Genomic DNA, 14,598 nt, shown 5'->3' on the forward strand with positions numbered 1-14,598 from the left:
GAACTTAAGCTATAATTTTTTTTTATAGCTTGCACCTACTTGTTTATAAAGACAGCTACTTTATTTTTGACAGCTTTCATGTGTATGTCTACAAGTTTGCCCCCCCCCCCCTAAAAAAAAAAAAAAAAAAAAAAAAAAAAATTTGTTTAAATTACCCTGAAGTGTTAAAAATTCATATTAAAGAATTACTCATTTAAAAGGTTTATTGGAGAAAAAAAAAAAAAAAAAAAAAAAAAAAATCATTTTAGCTTAAAATTTCAATCAAATCTATATAATTAAAACATATTGCATATCTTCAATATTTAACAAACTCTTTAACTACTAGTCACAGAACACCGAAATTAACAGGAAATAGTAATCGTACACCAAAGGATAGTTTATAACTAGTAAAATCCTTGAGTTGATGAATAACGCATACAAAAATATTTTACTATTAATTTTAGTTACCCATCTCTTGCTAGGGCACACAGTTATAATTTGATTTCAATTCTAGCTGATAGTATCCAAGTCGTTAATAAAATTTTTTTTTTTTTTTTTTTTTTTTTTTTAAATCACCATACATTAGGTACAGTATAATATTCAATAGAGAATTGGCTCCAATAAATATGAAATCTGCATGAATCCAAATATATTTCAGTGCATTCAACGACCTGCCAAGGCTGTCCCCCTCTCCCCAGTAATAAACTTAAATATAAATATCTCTTACTGTAATTTATTTTCCCCTGGTAAGATTAATTGCACATGTTCAAATAGAAAATAATTCCTAATCTTTATAGAAAGAAAGTCACTTTTGGGGGATTTTTGTAATTTCCCTGTAATTCGATATAATGATAGGATTTTATTTGTGACATAAGCAGGTTACGTGATCTTAGTGCAAGGCTTATCTTGACAGATCAGCATTAAACGCATTCCTCTTATTCAGTAAATATTTTCACATGCAGTTTTCTATGAATTGAACAGATATGCTTATGTATTCCATTGTATCTGTACGGTACTAGTAACACTCTCCTAAAAAAAAAAAAAAAAAAATTAAAAGTTGTTCTAAAGTACAAAAAAAAGGCGGGGAGGGCAGAATAGGATTGTTAAGGTGTGGCAGACTAAAGACTAGACATTTAAAGTTATTTAAGGTGCAGCAGTTAGTCGTCACAAACCCAAGATGAGTCTCTAACAGTTGTAAAACTGACAGAATTGAGTACAAGTTTGACCCGGTGAAATGCAGGTCATAGCAAAAGCAAGGTGGGGGGTGGGGGCATTTCTTCCCTAAGCAAATACAGAGGAGATGAAGTATCTTTGTTCCTAAAAAGACAAAGGATTAAAAGGTGAAATCATTCCAAATGTAACAAAGTAAAAAGGTTGAAACAAGATTTATTCAATACAACTACAAGCGGGAATATAGTTTGTGAATTTACGTAATCCGTCTCACCTTGAGAAAAAAAAGAAAAAGTCACCATAAATCGGATAAAATAACGTACACCTAAGGAGAAGGCTGGTACCAAGTCTAACCGGATTTTTATCGTTACGAAAACACAAAATACCAAAAAGAAACAAACAGTAGCGTTTTTAAATTCATGATAATTTAAACTAAAAAATTTTATCGATAATAAAGGAGCAAGATCCAATCAAAACAGCTGAAGCCACAATCTGGCTACAAACTTGAAGGATTGTAAAATTACCTAGCTTAGATAATAGTCAAAACAATTTAGTGAGCAGAAAAAGTTCAGGTTGTCAAAATGCAACGCTGCTGCCTACACTAGTAAAGAAAATTATGGGTTTTTTAGGGGATGGGCGAACGAATCAAATTTAAAGCTGGTTTGATTCAAACTGGGATGGGAGGAAAGGCTAAATGAGAAATACTGATTTAGTCTAAAAACCCGTGAGAAACAAATCCAAGCCGTATCTGGAGTGATCAAAATTCGAAATATTACTGCCAAGATTTGTTTATCATCCCTGAAGGGTCCCTAACCAGAAATTTTGGTAAAGAATAGATTTATGGTGAATTCATAAACAAATCGAGTAAAAATGAACAAAATAAAGACTCCAAATGATAAAGCGACAATCAGATGGAAAACAAAACAGAAACCTCAAAGCTTAAGGAAGCTTTGGATAGTTTTCAGGAAAGAAAACCAGTCGTCCACATGTTGGGCAGGATCTCTTGTGCCGATACACCCAGGCCATTATGCACTGAAAGGAAATAAAATGAAAATTTGTAAAAATCACATGTTCACAGAAAAACTAAAAATAGAGCATAACACCTCCCTCCCATAAAAAAAAAATTTTAAATAAAAAGTTGCAATCTCACCTCTTCATGGAAATAATGACCACATTCCAGCTGCTTTTGTGCTTTCAGTTGTAACTCTTCAACACAAAGAGCACATTGATGTTCGTCCTTAACCTGAAATAAATGAAACAGACTCGTTCATCTTTAAAAGACTCATACCCCTCCGCACTGAAAATGAAAATGTCAATAGAATTATCAGGTCAGTGTAAGATTGAAGATTTTAAATATCTTCAATCTTCATTCATAAAAAAAACTCTTTATAACTAAATTGCATTTGTCAACAAGCTCATAAATGCCTTGTTTGTAAACTTCTTTAAGTTTACATGTGAAATATGAATAACTCCTGTTCAAACTTGCTGCCATCTAAATGGTTTTATAATCCTTAGAATGAGTAGTAATCCTGGGGAGCTGGTCTGGAGAATATGCAGGAGGAAGCAAGATTTCCCAAACAAATTCTACTAGATCTTGATGCAAGGAGAAGCATTATCATGATGGACGATAATGAAAGGTTGTTTTCAGGTCAATACAAAAAAACCTCAGAAAAAGCCTTTAAGAATCTAAGTTATAAATTATGGTGATACGTTTATAGATGCATAAACTTACAATAGCTTTAAATTTGTTCTACGAAAACAATTTTGCATTGACCTGGCCTAAAGATAAATTTACCTGGCAAAGTCCTAAGGTGTTAGACCAGTCAAGTTCTTGACAAACAGTTTAGTAGAGTCAATGATGACTGTCAATCCAAGATACAGTTCTATAGTTTTAGAAAAAACTACCAAGCTTCACCTTAACTTAAAACCCTGAGGCACCCCTATCGGGTAATGCAAACAAGGCTGGTCAGACTTTTGGCTTCTCAAATCATTCCATTGTTTAACCATTATTGAAATGGGTAATACATTAAAAAATTATTACTCACTGGAGAACTGCCATAAATCATGGTCTTCTCGTGTCGAATTGATCTGGCCTCAAGAACTATTTCTCTCATGGTCAAACCACCAAGTCCATTTTTACGGCGTCTAACTTCCCTAATAAGTTCATCAACCTTGGTTCTGCAAAGAAAATTGTGCAGAAAAAAAAAAAAAAAAAAAAAAAAATCAAGAGTTTAATAAAATAATTTCAAATCAGAACCGAGTGAAATTGTAATAAAATTAAAAAACGAGTTTCCTTACCTGTCAGTATTTGGTAATCTTTCTAAGATTACTTGAACAAGTCTTTCATAGTTGCCTTTTCTAGTGTTTGCATCAACTTTAGAGAAATTGGACTTATTTTGTTCAATAGCAAAGGGAAATTTTTTCTTTTTCCGAATGATCTGTTTAAAAAAAGAAAAAAAAAAAATTATGCATGCAGTTAAAAAAAAAAAAAAAAAAAAAGAAAAGACATTTCAGAAAATGCTAAGCAATATTCTGTGTTTTGAAAGATTAAATGTTTTGGCCATAAATAAAGTACATGGTTACTACTGTTTAGCAATAGTTACTACATAAACAGCCCAACTCTTTAAAGATGTTTTTAGTGAACCTTGTAAAGGATATGGCCACATCAAAATTGTCATGGTCAAAATGTCTAGATAAGTTTTGTTTGTGTGGACATGCGAGTTAAGATTTTATGTCACTATATTTAGCAATCATGACCATTAAGTGTCTATGACCTAGCAGCTAAAGGCTAGATTTAATTTACCCACGTGTAACTAAAGCAGCATTTGAGTTCTCGCTTATGCCATCAATACCTAACAGATACTTGGCTCCCAGACGATCTTACCAGCAAGACCACTTAAGATTTGGAAAAGGAGTACCTCTATGAATGAGAAGTTCTGCTGAGATCCACTTCAAGAAAAACAAGCCACGCATGCATAGTCTCCCTCTGGTGCTGCATGTGAGATGATGCCACAAAAAAATAGTGAAGAAATGATGAATGTGGGAAGTGTGAAGGGCCAACGTTGCTTTCACATTTTCACTAAGTCTCAGAAAAATCTAATGGATGGGGCAAAAGTTATGGGGTAATGTATCATTTTTTGCAATTTTGGGGCATTTGTGACCTCTTTTGATCTCCTGGGAATGCCGAATCCCAGTGAAAATGGATAAACAGTGCAGTTTTATGCCTTAAGACATGTATATTTGTATTCAACACCATTGAAAACCACTATATTGACATAGTTTTTGAGTAAAATGAAAAAGAGCTCAAAAAAGGCATTTTTTTTTTTTTTTTTTTTTTTTTTTTTTTTTTAGCCCTAAAAGTCTTGGGGATACAAACCAGAATTTTGCCAGGGTCACCCATACTGAATCAATATTAACAATGGCCTCCACATTTTGGCCACGTTTCAGGAAAATCTAATGGATGGATCAAACACTATGGGGCAAAAAGTGTAATTTTGGGCCATTTTTTGACCTCTTGAGGCCCTGGATACGCCGAATCCCAATGTAAATGGAAAACAGTGCAGTTTTAGACCTCAACACATGTATATTTGAGTTGACTGAAAAACCACTATATAGTCAGACAAAGTTTTTGAGGAAAAAACCCCCCAAAAAACACACACACAGAAAGGGGCATTTTTAGAACTAAGTCTCCGGGGATGTGAACCAGAATTTTGCCAGGGTCACTCATACTGTATTTACATTAAAAACAATGGTCACCATATTTTGGCCAAGTTTCAGAAAACTAATAGATGGATCAAAAGTTATGGGGAAAAAAGTGTCATTTTTGGCCTCTTGAGCCCCGGGGACGCAACGAGAATTCTTTTGTATTTGAAAGGACGCACACCACAAAAGACTTTATGAAATCAAAGAAACTTATGGTGATAATACCCCATCATATGACCTTGTAAAACGCTGACATCGTGATTCAAACATTGCCGGAAGTCTGTGGAAGCAGATTCCAGACCTGGTGCCCCCCCCCTTCTGCCATTGATGAGGCATTTGTCCGTCAAATTGAGGCTGCCATTTTGGAATGTCGGCGCGTTACTATGACCAAATAGCCCAAGATGTCAAGATTCGTACAGGGTCTGTGGAAACTCATTCATGACCATTTGCATATGCATAAGGTGTCTGCCAGATGGATTCCCAGGTTGCTCACACCATTCCAAAAGCGAGAACGCGTTGAGTGCTCAAGGATGAATTTGGAGCTGTGCCAAGAAGAGGAGACAAAATTTTTCAAAAGACTGATTACGCAGGATGAAACCTGGGTCCATCACTATGATCCAGAGACCAAAGCCCAGTCAATGCAGTGGAAGCACTTGGACTCACCATCTCCAAAGAAGGTAAGGGTGCAGTTCTCAGCTGGCAAGGTCATGCTCACAGATTTCTGGGACTAGGACGGAGTAGTGATGACAGATTTCCTGGCAAAGGGTACCACAATTACAGGAGCTTATTATGCTTCACTTTGGAGGAAATTAAGGGAAGCTATCAAAATCAAGAGGTGGGGCAAGATCAGCAACGGTACCCTCCTCCTGCAGGACAACGCTCTGGTCCACAACTCGCATGTCGCCAGATCAGAAGCACGTGCGTGTGGTTATGAAATCCTCCCCCATCCTCCCTACTCTCCTCACCTTGCATCCTGACTTTCACATCTTCCCAGCCATGAAGTTGTTTTTGAAAGGAAAGCGTTTCCCAGATGATGCAGCCTTGATTTCTGAAGTCATGTCGTGGTTGGAGGACCAACCTGGGGTGTTCTACAAAAACGGTCTCCAGAGCTGCATCAAACGATGGGAGAAATGCATAACTGGGTGCTTCCTATGTAGAGAAAGACAAACAACTGTGCCAAGTTTCGTTGCTCTACTCCTATAGGAAGTGGGTCAGGGGCATTACTTATTACACACCCCTCGTAAACATTCAAATGTGTTATTCACGTAAGTAGACAATACCATTAGTAAACTAAAAAATAAGCATTATCGTTTATGAGATTTCTGGTTTTGCTTAGTATGGAGATTACAACACCAACTGGAACAGACAGCCTTAACCTGGGATAACGTGCAAGATGATCAAAGTTAATGAGTGAAAATTGTGCAGTTAGTGCACATTCATAGTCATCCTTCGGGTTTTGGAATCTATGTCAATATTAGCAGTATTTTTTTCATGCTGAAACTACAAAAAATATCAGAATCCACACAGCTTGCAGAGAATCTGATTGGTTGAAATCTGGTTTCGGTAAACAATAGAAGTTGAATATTTGATAGAATTTGCAAGTCAAAATAATTTCAAAACATTTTACAGAGAAAATCTGCTGCTGAAACAGGGTTCCACAAATCTCTAAAAAGATTGAAACTCGAATAAAGAAACAAATGTTTGAATAGTAATACATGCTAGTCACTTAGTACAAAAATTAAAATCCAATTGTAACTATTCAGATGATACAAAGAGTAAAAAAAAAAAAAAAAATAAAATAAAAAATGGTGCTTTTTAAATACTCACTTGTTGCCAATTGTTAGTCTGAAAGTCATTCGATAATTGTAAACAATCTTCTGGGCTGGGATTTTGATATTTCAAATTGGAAGTCTTTGCTAGGAGAGGAAACAAAAAATAAAAACTTAACTAAAAGCAGAAATTGATTCAGGTTATTGTATAATGGATGATGATAAAAAAAATAAGAATTGTCTTATAAGAATTCTTACCATTAATTGATATTGGACGGGTAGCATTCCAGCCAGGGTTTTCAACCCTCTTCATAATCATTTTGGGAGAGTTGAGGAGTGGATTGTCAGTATCTATGAGATCATGCTTAGTCACAGCAGGATTAAAACCCATTCCCCAGTCAAACTGAGAATTTCTGGAAGAAATCTCTGGTAGCTGTTTAGAATTCCAGTCAGTTTTGGCTGGAAGTGGCAACTGAAAGTTGCTATATGGTGGATAACGGAGATCAGGTGGATCTTGCGAGGACTGATTGTTTCCACTGAAAAAATTTTCTTCTGGAGCGAGAGAGTTGACATCATTTGAAAGTGTGGGGAAATTGGAAAGATATTGATTGCTACTAGAGAGATCCTTTGAAGATGGATTGGTTTTGGTAATAGCCCTTGGCTCTTCAGTCAACGAAGGAGAAGTATAGTTTAGCCGTGACTTATGAAGTTGAAGATATGCAGTTTCTCTTTTGGCCAGTCGCTGTAATTCATGTGGAGTTTTTGCCAAACTAGGATATTGACGGAGAAGGTTATCAAAAACCAAACGATAAAGACTGCTGTCCAACTTCATTTCATTTACATCAGGAGATGGTTCACCAACATACAAGTTAAGAGGTCTCACTGTTGTGCCATAAAGAAGGTTATCAGAGTGCAAGGTTTCAGGGGATGGAGGTGGGGTGTCTATAACAGACGAAACATCAGGGTAGTCCACCTTATACGGGTTCCTTACAGTGGATTGCAGGATAGTAGAAGGAACAATATCGGTAAACTGTTCGCTAAAATAACTATCAGCGAGACAAGAATCTTGATTCAGATTCTGATCAAATGTATTCTGAAAAGAGATTAAACAATTAGATAATTATACAACAGTTTGATGGCATATAATAAAGTAATAGTGTAGGGACATGCATGCAAAACAAGAGACTGATTTAGTCACATTAAAAAAAAAAAAAAAATGAAAGTGTTTGGGCTAGTAAATGTAGAACATTTGATGTAGCGATGGTAGTTGATAGGAAAAGGCCAGAAAAAAAAAAAAAAAAAAATTATGGTAAGTGATAAGGCTGAATTTAAAAACTGGTAAACACCTGGCCATGGATAGGTTAGTTTTGAAATCAGTTTCTAAAATTCTTCCAACACATACTAGCATGTAAAACTAATGTTAAACTGAATAGCACAGATGATGAAATTCATTCTTGACAAACAAGAACCAATAGACGCATTTTACTTTTTAACTTTAAAAATAGGTAAAAATTTTTGCCAGAACAAATTTATTCTAAAACATAAGTGGAATTGTAAGCCCATTGTGTATAATTTAAAAAAAAAAAAAAAAAAAAAAAAAAAAGGGGGCCATGCTGAAAACCGACACTTTCGCAGCTAAGTGACTAAGAAACGTATAAATTTTACAATTAGTAAACATGTAGGAAATTATACAGGTGGGTAGAAAAGTAAATTTTGCATTTGGTAACCGTTATTTGTTATTCTTCACCCCCACTCTTGTTAACTAGACAGCACAATCATAGAAACTTAGAAAAATTTAAAAACTTACCGAGGCATTGGTTTTATTTGTGCTGGGAAGAGATGAACCAATCGGCGATATTGGTTCTGAATATAAGCTAGTGAATAGCTGTCGGGTGTTGACTGCAGCATCCTTCAACAACACACTCGTTTGGTTTCCTTGGGTAGACATTTCCTTTTTAGGAAGAGCATCTAAGCTCGGGTTGAAGATCAGATCAGTCTGAGTGGACACACTCGTTATGTTGGCGGGTCGATCTCTCGCCACAACTCCAACAAACTTTGAAGGAGTGCTCATTTTCATGGACAAGCCTTCACAGTTAGGAGAGGAAGGGGGAGAGGAAGACGAATTCAAAAGAAAAGGATTCGACCAGCTTTTGTCTGGTGTGAAAGAAACGTTTGGATTTTCAGATTTATTTCCTGAAATGTTGATGGGTTTTGTGGCTTTCTCACTAGCATTTTGTTCAAAACCAACAGAAGATTCTCTGGCATTTATATTAGATTGATCCTTACTCGAGTCGTAGGAAGTTGAAAAATAAGAGTCGTCTTTCAAATAAAAACCATCATTCATCCAGTTAGGAATCCACGAAGAGGAGGTGATATCTGGAGACCCCTCTAACTTCATAGATTGCAAGTCAGAATCTAAATTCATCAGGCCATCTCCATATGGAGTTTCGGTTCTATTTCTAGATTCTTTAAGATTACAGGGAGAAGCTTCCAAAGCAGTCATATTCTTTGCCTCTTCTGAACTTTCTGAAAGTGTTCTTGGATCTTCTACATGTATTCCATAAGAAGCTGCTTTTTGCAGAAATCTTGCACAAGAAATGTCATCAGAGTCTCGTTCTGCTGGTAATTGCTTTACGTTTTCCTTAAGTAGGCGTTCAACATTCACTTCAGGTTTTTGCAGCTCTAACAAAAAAAATTAAATGGTTATATTAAATTGGAGTTAAAATGCTCAGTAGGAAGTTTGTACAATTGAAATTTTTAAAGACTTAAACTAGTTTTTATGCATAACTTCAGGCATGACAAATGGCTTCTGATTTCGTATTAGCAAGATACAGCTTGTAAGTTTTTCGTTAAGTCTTTAAAATTTTTCAGACTGATTTATAAAAAAGACAGTATATCTAAATTAAAATTAGTTGCTTTGTTTTTCAGATAAGAATCCCAGATTGAAAGACCATCACTCTAATATAGAATCAGGAGCCATTCATGCCTTAATTTGTGATAAATAAAACCACTTAAAATCTGACCAATTTCCAATAATTGACTTAGTGTATTCATTTGATTGCTTACTTTTTTTTTGAGTCATGTGACAATGTATACAAATTGGCAGATGACCAATATTTTTGTTGGATAAAAATGTTTAAATTTGTCAACTGAACTTTAGTATTCATGAATACAATTTATTAGGGAGGGGATAGAGCCTACTTTAATTTTTTTTTCCATGTAATCTTAGTATTAAGCTATCTAAATAATAAGAGTCCTCGCGCGAAAGAGCAGACACAAAAGGTTTTAAATAATAAAGCCTTTAGCTGGCGAGGACTACTATTGACCGTAACCAGTTATACAGGTCTTTTGAAATTTTCATCTTTTTCTTGTTATGTACTGAATATTTGTTAATGAAACCTTATATGAAATATATTTCTTATTAAATTTTAAAGATTTTCTATTCTGAAAGTTTTTAAAAAATTGAATCTAAAAGTTATTTTAAAGTTTTTGTTAAAAAATTCAGATTTTCTCATTCAGACCTGTATTACAAAGAGAAAGTTACAAAAAATGAGTTGTGGTGTGAGGAGAAATACAAACAAAGAGAGGAGAGTTTTAAAATATAATCTTAAAAAGATAAGATACAAGTTAGAAAAACATTTCATCCAAGGCATGAATGTTTTTACTAAGGGCTTTAAAAATAAAGGTACAAGATTCAATTTGAAGTTTATTTATCTTCAAAGTGCACTTTTATAAATTTTACAAAGTAAGGTATAAAAATTTAATTTAAATTGAATCAAAAAATTACCTTGGATTTATTTTATGTAATGTACATCTTGTTGCAATTTAAAACCATTATCTTTCATCTAGCAATTAATGATATAGATAAAAAAAAAAATCATTGAAAATTTTGTAAGTGCAACAGAATGTACATTACACAAAATAAATCAAAGGTAATTTTTTGATTCAATTTAAATTCAATTTTATACCTTACTTTGTAGAATTTATAAAAGTGCACTTTGAAGATAAATAAATTTCAAACTGAATCTTGTACCTTTATTTTTAAAGCCCATAGTAAAAACATTGTTTAACATGCCTTGGATGAAATGCTTTTCTAACTTGTAAATTTAGTATTGCAATGCTGGTGTCAATTTAAGAAACATTTCGGGCTTTTTCTTTTGGAATGGTGGTAGCGTTCAGTGCAATGCTTTGAGAGTAGCATTTGCAGCTAACAAAGTGTAAAAATACTCAAAATGGTTTCTGCGCATATACTTGTCCGAATTAAATATTCTAAACCAATTGAATGTAGTTTTCCGAATTGACAAAAATTCAAACTTTCATCTGTAACGGAGCATGTATGAGTGCATATAAGAATATCAGCAGCAGTCAAAGAATAGCTGACTAGCAAAGTTATTAGCAGCAGCAACATTTGAGCATATATGCAGATTAGCAAGTGTGCGCAGGCTTGCATCACAAAAAGAAAGGACAGTACATGGTTGAAGAGAAGCAAAGTGCGTGTCGGGAAAGATGGCCGCATAAAGTTGAAGGTGAGAAATGGCTGGCTAAGGCCAGTATGAGGTTGAGAAAGAACCATGTTCCAGGGGAGTGGACATGGGCCCTGTAGTAGCAGCAGCTAGAGACTTAAGCTGGCATAGAGACAGGATTTTTTTAATCTCATGGAAGATGGAGAAAAAGGAAAAGCATTGTTTGAAAATTAACAATGCTTTTGTTAAAACAAATAGCAGAGTCAGATTTATTTTTGTTCCTTTGTGAAAGTACAAGATGGCGTGGGGGGGGGGGCAAGAGGTTTGAACTGTAACGAATACGGTTTAAACGCAACCGCCATGTTACAAATCTACCATAGGCCACTGAAATATTTGAGGGGGGTTGGAGATCCATCCTGAATGCTATACATAGTCAGATTCTTTAACAAACATCCAAACCAGTCTACAACAGATATCCTTGCTCCCTTTGTCGGTTTGGGCTACTATCTTAACTCCCACAGATAACATTAATGTCTACGCATCAAAAACAAATATAAACTTGTTTAGGTATTCAACTTTTTTCTCACTGAACTTTCTACAATGAAGACAAAATGAACAAACTGTTTTAACTTGAAATATAATTTGTATAATTAAGTTGGAAGTCTTCATTTGCAGACCATAAGTTATTGATGCCAACTAATATCTGCTAATAAATCCGCTTGTGCTACAAGAACAAAATACTATGATTCAATATTTCCTATGTAAACTTTTGCTTTAAATATACAATCTCTGGAATTGTTTTAACACTCACACGTTCAAGTATGGCTTTAATTTTTCATTAAAAATGTTGGTGCTTGCGTAGAAGCACAAAATTTTAAAACATTTCAGATAACATTAAGCAGGATATCAAAATCAGTGAATGAATTTAAAAAATTATAGATTTGACTCCGTAAAAAATGAGTAAAAATAAAAATTAGCAATTTAGAGTTATTGTATACTAGCGGGGGTACCCGGCGTTGCCCGAGTGTTTGTTTCCGGGACGGGGAGGGGAGTTTTAAAAAATTTTATGGTAGGTAAGTAGGAAGGATCAAACCCGGAGTCATGAGTAAAAGTAGGAAAATAAAGTGTGAAAAAAAACAAAAAAAAAAAAAACATCTGCAACGTTAACAGTTCGGCCACCAAGAAAAGTCCATTCCAGTTGTTTAGGAAAAAAAAAAACGGTAGGTCGGCGCGAACGTGAAAATATAATGTGAATTGTCCAGCACGCTAACCACTATGCCACAGAGCACTGCAGCTTAGTTTAGTGATTTTAAATAACTACACATGAAAGAACTACGCAGCCAAACCGGTGTTCTCTTCTCAACTGTTCCTTGTGAATGATCCCCAAACGGTGTTAAGTGGTGGCAGGGGGAGGAGGAATTTTTTAGAGAGAAAATATTTTACCACTTCCATTGATCTTAACCGATTTTGGCCATGACTTCTCAGCAGAAAAAGTATAGAAATCTAAGATTATCGAGGAATTTGAGAAATAATAAGCCTATAACACACCTCAGATATTGTTCTGCCGTTTGTGCATATTATATTTGCATGAAATATCTTGATTTTTAATCCTATTAATGTCAAAATCAGACGGGGAAAAAATGAGTTCATTTTATTTATATAGAGAAGATTAATGTTGAGTTCGCAAGATCCAAGAGAGGTAACTGCAATCTATCGTTTTGACTAAAATTACAATCTACCATTTAAAAAAAATGTTGGAATGCAAGTAATTGTGGCTGATGATTCACGAATACATGTAGCACATCTACTGAATCACTTATTTTTGTAAGTTTCAACATCACATGCAAGTATGTAATCATGTACTCAACTGCAAGGCACATGGATTTAAAACATTTTACATAAGCACCAAAAGGTCTCCTTAAAACTGGTAGCCCTCAAATTTTCCAAATGGAGGAGGGGGGGGGGAACCTTTGAACATCCAGATTGTTAAACTTACCAGACGCATTGTTACCTGGTGACCGGCATATTTCGTAATCAGCAACATAATTGCGATAACGTGAATTTTCAAAACTCAATTCTTCTGTTCTGGAAAACATGAAATTGGCTCTTTGAAAAATTTTTCTGGAAAGATAAAAAAGTTTAAGATCCGAATTGAAGCATAGTTTTCTTTTCAATTTGAAAGATATTCAAAGGCCAATTTGGCAGTGCAAGAGTTTGAATATTACTTACCTGCTAGTGAGAGTAGCATGTTCTAAGTCTCTGAGAGGAGGCAGTGTGGCATCTGCCTGGCCCTGCCACCGGCGCGAAATGTAATAAGTCTCACCCCCCTGTTGGTAGCAAGCTGGAAGAATCGGTTCAGATACAAAGGAATCGGAGTTTTCAGCAACACGAGTTACACTGAACTGGACATCATCGTTGGAGTCGGATCCGTTTTCGCCTCGAGATAGCGTTTGTTCACTCATCTGGATGGGGGCAGAAAGCAGATAGTCAGACAAGACATTGGCCGGAGATTTACAAAACAAAAGGCATTCAAATGAAGAGCAGAGCTAGAAGTCGGCAGACAAGGAACATGGATCACTATAGGGGGGGGGGCGGATCGTCTCCTGCAAGAATGGATAAATTTATAAAAAAATTAGGAAGGAAATGGAGCTAAACAAATGTTTTGAGTTGAGTAAAGAATGGGTATCCAGAGAATTTCAATTATGGCGTTCATTCTGCAATTGGTTTGCCCATGTGAAGGGCTAATTTAAAACTCCTACCTCTAAACCCTTCACATTTTTTTGGTACTTATCCAGTTAATTTCCAGCAACTTAGTGGTAAAGCAACCGAAAGATGGCAAAGTGATTCTCCAATCAGAAGTTACAATGAAAGTATTAAAATTTTAAAACTAAAGACTGCAAATATACTATATCAATATGAAATTCAATTAGAGTTAAGAATGGCTTTATGAACAGAAGCGCAGGGGAGTGGAGGTCACATTTTTAATTAATCATCTGCCAGTCTTCCCTTTGGTATTCTTTGCATTTGAATTTTTTTTTTTTTTTTTTTACACTTTACCTCTAAAATAACCCTTCACATCCTTAAGGTCAGTCTTTACATAATTCGCTTTAAAATTTTAAACTGCTCCAGTCATTTCCGGGACCAACTCCATAACTGAAATCCCGAGTGCCTATTTTTTTTTACAAGTACCAAACCTATTTTTATATTTTTAAATGTTTTTTTTTTTTTTGGGGGAGGGGGGGGGGGTCATGTGCGCCCCTCCCTGAGTGTCATCCCGGAAAATCTGTTCTGACAAAGATTTATAACTAATGTTTGTGCAAAAGAACAGTGCGAACAAACAGGTGAATTATTACGTTCAATCCCTCCTTTGTCACGGGGATCAAAAAGCTACTTATACAGAATTTAGTGCTCTTAGGATATTCCAGATCCACTTTGGAACCTTACATAATGTAATAAAAATGCTAGTCACTAAGAAATCTAAAAGAAAAATCGATCTGGTAATTGCAAAAAAAAAA

General features: G+C 35.1%; 1 protein-coding gene across 3 annotated transcripts in view; it reads right to left on the reverse strand.

The window, feature by feature from the left end:
• Positions 1 to 1,348: 1,348 nt before the first annotated feature.
• The window catches only part of LOC145293209 (uncharacterized), a 44,286-nt gene continuing 31,036 nt past the window's right edge, over positions 1,349 to 14,598 (reverse strand). For 2 of the 3 annotated variants that reach the window (XM_080139734.1, XM_080139733.1), the window contains exons 2-10: positions 13,313 to 13,545; positions 13,080 to 13,204; positions 8,428 to 9,302; positions 6,879 to 7,713; positions 6,679 to 6,767; positions 3,448 to 3,587; positions 3,195 to 3,327; positions 2,300 to 2,392; positions 1,349 to 2,181 (exon numbers count right to left, since the gene is read on the reverse strand). In XM_080139734.1, the coding sequence (XP_079995860.1) occupies positions 2,089 to 2,181; positions 2,300 to 2,392; positions 3,195 to 3,327; positions 3,448 to 3,587; positions 6,679 to 6,767; positions 6,879 to 7,713; positions 8,428 to 9,302; positions 13,080 to 13,204; positions 13,313 to 13,545 (2,616 nt within the window). In that variant the 3' untranslated portion in view covers positions 1,349 to 2,088. The remainder of the gene's footprint in view (positions 2,182 to 2,299; positions 2,393 to 3,194; positions 3,328 to 3,447; positions 3,588 to 6,678; positions 6,768 to 6,878; positions 7,714 to 8,427; positions 9,303 to 13,079; positions 13,205 to 13,312; positions 13,546 to 14,598) is intronic. The other variant, XM_080139735.1, reaches the window with a different exon arrangement.

This window comes from Euprymna scolopes, chromosome 14 (genome assembly GCF_053919585.1).
Source record: "Euprymna scolopes isolate OS-2025 chromosome 14, ASM5391958v1, whole genome shotgun sequence".
NCBI lineage: Eukaryota > Metazoa > Mollusca > Cephalopoda > Sepiida > Sepiolidae > Euprymna > Euprymna scolopes.